Here is an 11,156-nt window from a genome sequence, read left to right as displayed (position 1 = left end):
AACACAGGAGAAGGTTCCTGTTTAGATTCAGTGTATTTGATTACAAGGGAGACCAGCGCATGTAAATAAAAGTACTTGAGTACATTCTAGAAAATGGCAACTTTGTGTTACAGTCCTTTTGAACTTTAGCCCAGTGTATCCATATGTGTAATCCTATAATCCTCCACCTGCAAACTCATGAGTCCCATTATCCTCTACCATCTCCTTTATCAAAACCTGCTTTAGCAGCTGTGTCACATGTGACAGTTTGTGTAAAACTACGATAGTTTCCCATTAAGGTAATATTTATGCATTCGAGAAATGGAATGAATAAACATGCAAACGTGTGAGCTTTGACATGTACGCCAGAGATAAACATTTTATGGTTGCTATAGCCTTTTCTAAATAGTTTATCCAACAAAAATAATATTTATTACACACTTGGTATCAGAAGACAGGAACGGGGGTGATACTGCACAGCTATGCACAGGCCTTTATCACACACACACACACATATCCAAATTAGCCAGTATCTTTAACCCATGCAGGTTAAAAGGTGACCAAGACAGAACATGCCGTTCGTTTGAAGACCAGACATTGAGGAAGCGGAAGATGTTGCGTGTTTTGGGAATTTTCGAGTTCGCCTCAGCATCTGTAGATGCCAGTACTGGATAGATGACTAAACAGTTTGACACGTTGGCTTTGTTGTCCAGTGCCAAGAAATCAACCTTCTAGCAAGTCGACATCCAGCAACAGGCCAATTTCTGTTTAAGAACCTGTTGATCAGCTGAATATTAATTGACAATGTCGTGCTTAACTGAAAACAGCACTTCCTTTTGGGGGCACACAAAAATGCAGAACCAAGAAGTGAGCTTAAAAACACGTTTAATTGATTTCATATTTTTTCAGCTTTATTATTTATTATTACAGGACTACCATCTGTGAATAAAGTATGTATACTGACATTTGTATATTAAAAACATCTAAGAAGGGGAGATTCGACTCCCCATGTGCTGTAAAACCTGCTGCTCACAGGAAACGACACAGACAATAAATGCCATTGTTTCATCACCCAATGTGACAAAGTACAGGTTGCATGGAGTCAACAAGAGCATACAGCTGACCCCAAACCTGAGTAAAGTTTAGATGATTTGAGCTTTGTGCTGAAAGCAGCCATCAGAAGATGAGTACACTGTGCTCATAAAGGCATGACGTGGTCAGCAACAATACTCAGGTGAGCTGCAGCTTTGAAACAATGCTCAGTACTGATGGGCTAAGTGTTGCAGGAAAATACCACCCACACCAATGCGACTACCATCCAGCAGACTCATCCGACCAGCATTCTTACAATCTTCAACTTTTAAGTGAACCTGTGAGAGGAGTGCATTATTATTATTAATGCCTTCCTTTCAGCTCAAAACAGTCTGGCCATTCGCTTTTGACTTTTAGCATCATTGTGGTGAGTGTGAATGTGTCTTACTGTGACGCAGTAAGCACTTAGACATAAAAAAAGTATATGGGTGAATGTTGTATACGTGGGAAAGTCACTCAGATCTTCCTTATTGAACTTGCGCATAAGCTTCATTAATAACATTGCCATTCTAATGTTCAGCTTCAGCTGTCATAACTGTCATAACTTGGTGCTATATAAATAAAATTGAATTGAATATAAATAATTCAAAAAGTTGTTATCTTTCAGAGAGTAAGCTGTTCGTGTGAATGAATGCCTTCTTGCACAAGATATTCTGAGAAAATTACCTTTTCTTATTACTTCCCTTTTTAGCTGAGCTCAACAAGAATTCAGAATTTACAACATGCCAGTAAGGTAACTGGACTTTTCTGTGTCATGGATAAAGGAACAATCAATATAATCTGAGTTTTTTTTAGTGCATTGCATCGTGTAGCTGAGCGGAAATGGTAATTTTGTCTGAAAACAGTTTTCCACAAACAAAGCACTTGTCGAAATCGCCCCATACATGCAACCGATGTGTTCCATTTTAGTCTGTTGGCCAACACCTGTTACAACATGTCTGTTTTCAATACGTGCGTGCGTGTACTTGGTGAGCAAACATCACAGAGAGGCCAAAGACGGAAGGGCACAACATTGTTGTTTTAAAATTACTTTTAAAGTTTATTCAAAGAAAACAAAAACAAAAAAAATCAGGAAAATACATGACTTCCTGTCATACACAGAGAGGACATAAGTTAGAGTAGCACGGCAGAAACAGCAGAGGAAAAAACACGTTGCCTCACGTCCAAGCCTGCGGGGAACGTTACTGTAATGTTTCCATGTTGAAGCAGCGTTGTGTGAATACCTGAAATGAACAACACGTGTGTTCTTTGTTGTGGAAAAAGTTAGCAGGGGTGGGAGAAATGACAAAGAAAAATAAATAAAAACTAACAAAAAATTTAAAATATCCAATAAAAAGTGGGCTCAAAAAGCAGAAAGTATGAGTTAAAGAACGAAGATGCATTATGCTCTCAAACATAAATACCATGATGCACATTAGTGTAACAAAACATTGCCTCTGTAAACAGTTTCTCCACCTAAGGTGAGTGTAATAATATTAAACCACCGCAGTCGCATAGTTACGTTTACATAGACTTACAGAAACAACAGAACCTATTGTTAAGCTTCTCAACTAGCTCTAAAACTTAAGAATACACAATGCTTCGAGTGATTTTTTAAGTTTTTTTTTGTTTTTGATTTTTGAAAGAAAGGATTTCCAAGTAGTGGTTCTTATAACAACAGGTTTACACGTTTTAAATGCTGCCTTCTTGGCACTTTTTCCAACATGAGCCTGCAAGCGACTGATTCGTCTCAATCGGCTGAAGAGCTCGTTCTGTCTTTAGATCAATAAGAATATCGATAATAGCCACAAATTATTTTCATGAATTCAATACAGCCACTCATCAAGGCCTTGATGCAAGAAGAGACACACACACCGAGCACTACTGCACACACAGACCTCAGACAAAAGCACTGGGGCCCGAACGGCTTCTCCATACAGAGACATAAACTAAGTGACCAACAGTAACCTTATCGTCAAGGAGGGAAAACACCCAAGATAAGCTTGTTTGTGTCCTGACAAAAGGTGTGTTTGGATATGAAGTCATAGATCGGACTCTCCCCTTGCTCTTCCTGTGAGCAAACGATGAGAATCATTGCAAAAAAGGAAGGAAAAAATCCAGCTGGGCAGAGATCGTCAATGCTGAAGGTTGTTGCTCAGTCTTTCGCATATACTTCAATACCAGCTGGAGCAGGACATGAGGGGGTTGGGGAGGGGCACAAAATAGACAAACTATTCCTTCCTATAAAAAAAAAGAAAAATGGGGATTCTCTCATCAGTTTCTTCACAAACAGCCGAGTGAGGGAAAAATCTCTGCTCAGTGTTGCCTGTTTGGAGACACTTCATCACAGTAACACTGAAATCCAGAGTCTGAGTGCTGAATCAATAAAGGCGCGCGTGTTCTCGTTTGAACGGGAAAGCCGCGAGAAACGCTCCTCAGCTCTGACACACAGATTGCCGGAGGCTGCAAAACAAATACGGAATCGAAATATGTACATCTGACGCAGAGGCTCTGCTGCCGCCGCCGCAGCTTCGACTCCGCAACCGAACACCTAGGATTGATCACTTGTGACAAGATACAAAGCAAAAACATCATCTCATGCCTTGGACCACCACATAGTAATAAGTCTTTCTACATTCTTGACACTTAGTGCATTGAATACATACAAATGTTCTAAATGAAGCATGAAATGAGTCGAAATCATGAAATGGAAGATGGAAATCCGCCTCCTGTGCCAAAACAAACCCGCTGACCACGTGTTTACCTCTCTGCCACTTAAACCCAAATTTGCCGAAGCGATGCCGAACTGTTGACGGCACGCGCGCACACATACACATACTAAACTTTCTCATCTACATTATCACTCGATTTTTTACCTCTCTCCACGTTATATCTGTTTATTCACAGCAGTTCAAGTTTCTCGAGTTAAGATCAGGTCGTCATGCTTCCCCGCCGCCGGTCCGACACGACAAAAGTTCCCAAAGCTTTATTTGTACATAGACACTTTATTTAATATTTTGGATCACACCCGCATTGCGTTCTTTTCATACGGACACACCTTACACTTCTGTGGTTTTAGAGCAAGCAAGTTGTGTAGGTGGATGTGTGTGAATGATTAAAAAAAACAAGGTAAAAGACATGTTTAACTCCACATAGTTACACTTATCTTCAAGGAATAATAATGATTCAAAAAATACTATTCTGAAATCCATCACCTACACCAACTCTCTCTCCGCCCTCCCCTTCTTTTTAAAGCGCCTGTCCGATACAACACTATACTTCAACCACACACACACACGCACACACACACACCCTCATGTTTGAGTCCTGTCAACCTGACCTTTGTGGTAAAAACCTTCAATATTAGGTCCCTTTCTCATGCTTGTCACTGAGCCTTCAGCTCATTGGACAAACCAGCATGTTAGCAGTAGGCGGACCAAACAGAAGTACATTTACACACACGCACACTACTGTAGCATTAATACAACACACTCTAGAGCCCCACCAGCCCCACGCTCACTACAAGGGGCGGATGGTGGGAACATGGAGCAGAGGGGGGGACTCCCTTACAAGAGGCAGACCTGCAGAAGGTAGTAGCAGTGGTAGTAAGAACAATAGCGGTAGCAATAGTAGTAGAAGACCTCAAGCTTACTGACCAACCCGGGAAAGGATGCAGAGGTACAAAAATCTATCCCATCGCAATGCATCCGATGAGCACCAAGAAAACTGAGAGGGAAACAAAACGTTGCTTGCCCCTCCCTTTTCTTGAATTCACATTTACTGTATTACTACTTCCTTTCATTTATTAACCTTTGATTTCATTATGCGCGTTTATAAGTCGTCGCTTCGGATTTTACGGAAGGGACCAACGACTTGACCGGCTGTCTCTGCGTCGCAGGCAGACCCAGCAAGGCTGCAGCTACAGGGCGTTGCTGTCGACTGCTCCAGACGGCTGGTAGGTTGCTGTGTTTGTTCTCGTTTGGTTGTCCGAGGGCTGACAAGACATCAATGGTGGTTTTCTGAGATCCAGTGTTAGAGAGAGGGGGAGGACAATGAGGAAGATGAGGAGAAGGAGGAGAAAGAGGGCAGGCCGTGGACCTCTACCAGCTCAGCAGGTTGCTTCGGCCCAGAGTCATGAAGTACACCTGGCTGGAGCCTCCAGAACGTACAGAGGCGAAAAACACCTGAGGAGACAAAGTGAAACTTTACTGCTCAGCACAGTCTGAGCACAGATGTTGTAACTGAAAGTGCCGGTGATTAAATACAGTGTTAAAAACCTAAACCTAACTTTAAATATATATACTTGTATATATGAATATTCAAATAAAATTATCTGGGGAGGTCTTAAATGATTTCACGAGTCACTAAAATTCAAAAACAAACCTCGAGTGGTTAAAAGTTTCTTCATACATTTCTCATATATTACCAGCACTCGAAAGTTCCCATTATTTACCGCACATGCTGTCAGACATACAGACCCACAAAAAGCAAAAAAGGAAAAACAGTCCAAAAAAAGAGAGAAGAGAAACTAGAGCGGCCTTAAGTTACTTTCACAGCTGAGTCAACAGAAACTGTGCAAACAAATTTGGTGCCAGGATTTAGCTTCACAGCTAACCTGGCATATCTGATGTATGTAGTCACCGTGTGTTTGCATGTAACTGAAGACATAAGGGGAGCCATTTTCATGTTTCATCACTTAAAATCTGTAACCAAAATCAGTTTGATTTTAAAAGATGCTTCTCAGATGGCCTGCAGTCAAGTTGGAGGAGCTGGTCTTATTTGCTCTGAGGAGGGTTTTCTTGTGTTTTATTTTTATTGAGCAAACACAAAGTTGACTAATCCCAAAGATGTGCACGAGTCATGCGAGTTGGTTAGGTCACTGACAGCCGCGCATCAGAAAGCCGACATGCCAATCTCACCTTGTCATTTCTTTCACAGAGGAACTTGAGTCGCTGAGCTCTCTTGTGCATGAAGACGCCGTCCAGGTGACCGGTCTCCACCGAGCGGATCTCGATGGCCTTCTCGCCCCAACCCATGATTTGGTTAGACCGAATGTAGGCTGTGAAAAGATGCTTTAGTTAGTATACTGATATCTAACTTTATTTAAATCCCTAGACCAGAGGTGTCAAACATAAATGAGTTAAAACAATAGACTTGTGCAGGGACACTTTAGTTCTTGTCTAGGGCAACACTGACCTAGACAGACAAGAAAACATTATAGGGCAGGTGTTTGTGTACCTTTTCACCCAGTTACTCACCCACTGAGGTGGGCATCTCCCCCCACTGCAGCACGACGTCCTTGGTGATGCGTCCGTAGGTGTTGACATAAACACCCTCGTCCTCGTAGCACACGAGCAGTTCAATGCCGTCAGTGTTTGGCAGGATGATGATTGCGTGAGACTGGATGCTCGTCTGGATCTGGAGGAAAAACAACACACATTATAAGAGTGACTCCTCTTTTAACACATACAACAAACGAGCACGTGCGTTATTTTACAGCTGTGTTCTTACGTGTGTGGGCAGGTAGATGTCGTAAACGGCCCCAGAGTCGACATCCACGGCGTGAAAGCCTGAGCACGAGCCATAGATTACCTTTAACCTCTGACCTTCCTCCACGGTCAGGTCAACCAGCAGCGGCTTATGCACCAGATCACCGAAAGACTGAGGCGCACACAGATCAGAAATCTTAGTCTTTCAGCTTAATATCAGTAAATATTTGCCAACACGGAGATGATAGATTGCTATCATTTGGAAAAGAAAAAACACAAACAGCACAGTCCTCTAAAGAACAAGCAATAGCACCAACAATTAGCTGGTCAGTTTATTTACCTTGAAGGCCATGAACTTGTGGTAGGGCTTGGGTGCCCAGGCGTAGACCTCCACAGAGTTCTTCAGAGCCAGAACCAAGAATTTGATCCTCTCATATTTCACTGGGGAAATAAAAATCTGAATAAATCACTTGAAAATAGCATGATTACCACAGGGCGGGAGAGTAGTGTGGACTCATCTCTGCTTACTAACTTAATATTGCAAAAAATGGAGGGAGAAAGTTATTATTTTAACTGATGTTTATTTGGGTTTAATCTGAAATATTCACAGCAGTTTGTATTGCACCACAGAAACAACAAGTCCTGGCAACTTAAAAAGAAAACAGTTAGCCCAGAATACCTGCAGAATTAAATTAACAGAAAGTGTCTGCTTTCAGCTAACATCTATGTAGAATAACAGAAATGTCCTCTAAACCCAACCCCGGTACAAGCGTACGTTTTGCAAATCATCTAAGGAACACAGTTAAATGTGCACTCTCAGCTCTTTTTCCCTACGTCCACATAAACTCACTGTGTTTTGCAACAATGTTACTTCTTTTAATATTGATTTTCTCATCATTGCTGCAAAGGCCTGTACTTTCCACAAGTGCTGATTCAAGAAAATAATGAACATCCATGAATAAAGCTGTTGGACGGGAAACGGATTCCTCAGCCAACTGCTCTGATCACTAGATAGGAGTTTCCAACAGGAAGTGCCAGTCTTTGCACAGTGGCAATAAAATCATGAAGGACATTCTGAATTTTAGACAGGACGGTCTGCTTGCATGTCTACTCGGATGCTTTTACCACATTATTACTTAATCAAGGGTTTTCATTCCCCGATTTATCAATGGCATGTAGGTTCCTGAAGCACATACCCGATTTGAATTCCCACATATGAAAAGCACAAAGCAGAAACTAAAAGCTGATATTCATAGACACTGATAGATAGACATTGCGGCAACCTTGTTCCCAATTTGTTGCAATGTGTTTGTTGTTGTTTTGCATTGTTAAGAACTTTGTGCAGCATGGACTGTTCTATATCAGTGTCCAACTCCAGATCTTGAGAGCTACTGTCCTGCAGCTTTTAGATGCATCTTTGTTCCAACACACCTGAATCAAATCAATGGCTTGTTATCAGGCCTTTGCCAAACTTGATGGCATGTTGAACCATTTAATTCAGCTGTGTTGGAGTAGGGATGCATCTAAAAGCTGCAGGACAGTAGCTCTTCAGGACTGGAGTTGGACACCCCTGTGCTATATAAATAAACATGACCTTGACCTTTTGTTTCCTGTTAATTTATTTTTTTTGTTTTGTTCTGTTTCTTTGTATTTGTAGTTTCAATTCAGTTCCATTTTATTTATATAGCGCCAAATCACTATAACAGTTGCTTCAAGGCACTTTATATTGTAAGGCCAAGACCCTATGATAATACAAAGAAAACCCCAACAATCAGACAACCGCAAAACTAGATGAACAAGAACTTTGGCGACAGTGGGAAGGAAAAACTCCCTTTTAACAGGAAGAAACCTCCAGCAGAGCCAGGTTCAGGGAGGGGCAGCCATCTCCCGTGAGTGGTTGGGGGTGAGGGGAGGTAGACAGGTCAGAGATTTCTCCTGTGACATTTAGTTTTAGTCTTCATGTCTCAGAAAAATTTGGGACTCACTTTATTTATTTTATTATTTATTAAAGCACTGAATATTTAAAAGGTATCATGTACATGGATCTCTTCTGTTCAGAAAGCTGCATAGCTACAGCCAACTTCCCAGAAGAGAGTAACCTCTCCTAGTAGTTCACAGAGTTTTACATGGGAATGAGCATCTGTCTGACCGGTTAAAACTGGTGGGGAGAAGCTGCTTGTTTTGCAGGCACTGAGCTAAGAGGTGGCCGTGACCAATATCAGGCACCAGTTATCGTGTCTACAGCTGCCAGCAGGTTTCCAAGTAATTGTTCAATCAGTAAAAACTATAGATTCTACTAATCCCAAACATCACCCATGTGTGTGTATACAAAGTCCTGTCTTCCTTTTGTCTTTGTCAGATTGTCTCTTTGTTCACTGCATGTTGCCCTCTTGATTTCCTTTTTGTGGCTTTGTGTATTTTGCAATCTGGTGAGGGGGTCAGTTAATAGTTTCATTTAGGAGTGGTGTGCAAGTAACCCCCAGGTGTGAAGTCAGTAAAAAAAACAACACCAGTCCCTGCTGTGATCGCCACCCACACTGTCCCCATGCACTTTTCAGCACTTTTGCACTGTGGAAGCCCCTCATCTCAAACTTACCACCTTGGTAGTCTGTCAGGAGTATTTATGCTCATAAATACAGTGAAATCTTCCCAAACTCTTAAATGTAACATGTCCTTTTGTGATATTACGTACCAACTTTGTAGTGGACGCATCCCTCCAAGTCTCCTACGGTTGTCCAGCCCTGTTTCTTCTCAACCTCTGGGTCATTATGCAGAATCTTATTCCTCAGCCAGGACAGGTAGTATACACGGAGCTTGTTCTTCTTACCTGTAGTTGATTGAGAAACACCGAAGTAAAGAAGAGCAAAAACAAAATGTAAGAACTGCTATGCGGTTGATCTTATCAGAGGCTCTGAGAAATGTCTGTTGAAGCCGCTTGAAACTCATGAGGTGGTCTGTGTGTGTGTGTGTGTGTGTGTGTGTGTGTGTGTGTGTGTGTGTGTGTGTGTGTAGAGGAATTTTGCACCATCCTACAAAATAATTTCAGGTTGGCAGGATTGCTGCATCAAATCTTGATGCTTGATGGAACAGCCTTTTTCAGTTGCCTTAAGGTCTGACCTTTGACTTGACCATTTGAAAACATCAATTTACTTCTTTTTAAGCGATTCTGTTTGTTTATCTTGCACCACTTAACCTTTCTCAGTTTCAAGTCATGGACAATGGTTCTGATTTTCTCCTGTAAAATGCTTTTTTAAATTTATTTATTCATGATTCACTCAACGACTCCAGAATTTGAGGTAAAAAAAATAGCCCCAAACTCAGACATAATCCAAATCTGTTGCCCTTACTGTATATATGAGCACTTATGGTCCCTTTTCCCCATATCCCAATTACTAGCTCGGACCAACCTAACCTGAAATATTAATTAAATAAAAAGGTAAATTTAGGGTAAGGTGTACAGTGATAAAGATAAGTCTGCTACAAATAATATAAGACTCTGAAGAAATGACTATAAACTGTGTTTTGACTTTTTGAAACATATCTTGAGTTAAGACAGCAGCAGAAACCACCCAAAGCACATTAACTGCATCTGTTATAACCAAACTAACTACTTTAATCCATAATAAAAAATATCCCCAACACTGAGTGCAAACTTCACCTCAGTTACAGTTTATATGGCACAGGTAAGTAACTGTCTAATCAGTTTACTTAAGTTTGCGTATTCTACTTCAGGGTGCGGCCTCTCTCATTATAGAATTATATATATGTAAAATACAGCTGTGATATTAAGAAAGATTTCTCCTGCATCTGTGTCACTTCATTTATGACCAAATTCTTGCAGAGCACACAAGAACATGCATGTCTTTTATGTCTGCATGGAAGAGTTTTAGAGTTTCAAACATGTTGGACTGAGGCCTTGGCTTTGGTTTGCAGTGGATTTTCCCTTTTTTCCTCCAAACACAGTGCTGTGCACTCTTGCCAAAAAGTTCAGCTTACATATTATCTGATTGTGGAACAATACAAGTGATCTCTGGCTTCAGACACGTAGCAATGGCACAGTGTTTTATATTGTGGTAAAGTTAACAAAGATTATATATATTTAAAATAAAATATCCAAACATTTCTGTGAGCCAGTTCTCATTCTCCTTTTTGTAGGACAGCATGTTATGTTGTTGATCTGATTTTTTACCAGATCTTAGGAAGAGCAGAAGTAGCCCTGAATTATTCGGACAATCTGCCTTATTGAGGATTAATGAAATCTTCATTTAAAACCTGCATTTTGTCTACCGTTAAAATTTGTTTGATGATCTGAAACATGCAAGTGTGACAAATATACAAAAAAATAACAAATCAGGAAGGGAGCCAGTACTTTTTCACGGCTCTGTAATGTGCTTTAATTTATAGGGATGCGCAAACTTTTACAATCCACACTTCCGATCTTATGCTCATAACTTGAACATTATCCAAGATTCACATCCCTTTTTCAGCCAAAGCTGTGAGTAATCACTCAAGAGCTTTTACTATGAAGTGTTTGTGTTATGAGTTTAGTCAGAATGTGTTTATAATAGTGGATTTATGAAGACCCAGTAACATTTCTCAGAGTAATGAGTGCTGAAA

The 11,156-nt window shown here is 40.8% G+C and overlaps 1 protein-coding gene across 6 annotated transcripts in view; it reads right to left on the bottom strand.

Moving 5' to 3' along the window:
- Window positions 1-2,083: 2,083 nt before the first annotated feature.
- Window positions 2,084-11,156, bottom strand: part of LOC116314764 (mitogen-activated protein kinase kinase kinase kinase 4-like) — a 96,951-nt gene continuing 87,878 nt past the window's right edge. For all 6 annotated transcript variants that reach the window (XM_039599699.1, XM_039599701.1, XM_039599700.1 and 3 more), the window contains 6 exons: window positions 9,232-9,366; window positions 6,880-6,980; window positions 6,562-6,711; window positions 6,309-6,468; window positions 5,970-6,109; window positions 2,084-5,234 (listed from right to left, as the gene is read on the bottom strand). In XM_039599699.1, the coding sequence (XP_039455633.1) occupies window positions 5,151-5,234; window positions 5,970-6,109; window positions 6,309-6,468; window positions 6,562-6,711; window positions 6,880-6,980; window positions 9,232-9,366 (770 nt within the window). In that variant the 3' untranslated portion in view covers window positions 2,084-5,150. The remainder of the gene's footprint in view (window positions 5,235-5,969; window positions 6,110-6,308; window positions 6,469-6,561; window positions 6,712-6,879; window positions 6,981-9,231; window positions 9,367-11,156) is intronic.

Source organism: Oreochromis aureus, linkage group 16 (assembly GCF_013358895.1).
Source record: "Oreochromis aureus strain Israel breed Guangdong linkage group 16, ZZ_aureus, whole genome shotgun sequence".
NCBI classification, from domain to species: Eukaryota; Metazoa; Chordata; class Actinopteri; order Cichliformes; family Cichlidae; genus Oreochromis; species Oreochromis aureus.
The sequence above is the reverse complement of the archived record's forward strand: the minus strand, read 5'-3'. Positions and strand labels throughout refer to the sequence as shown.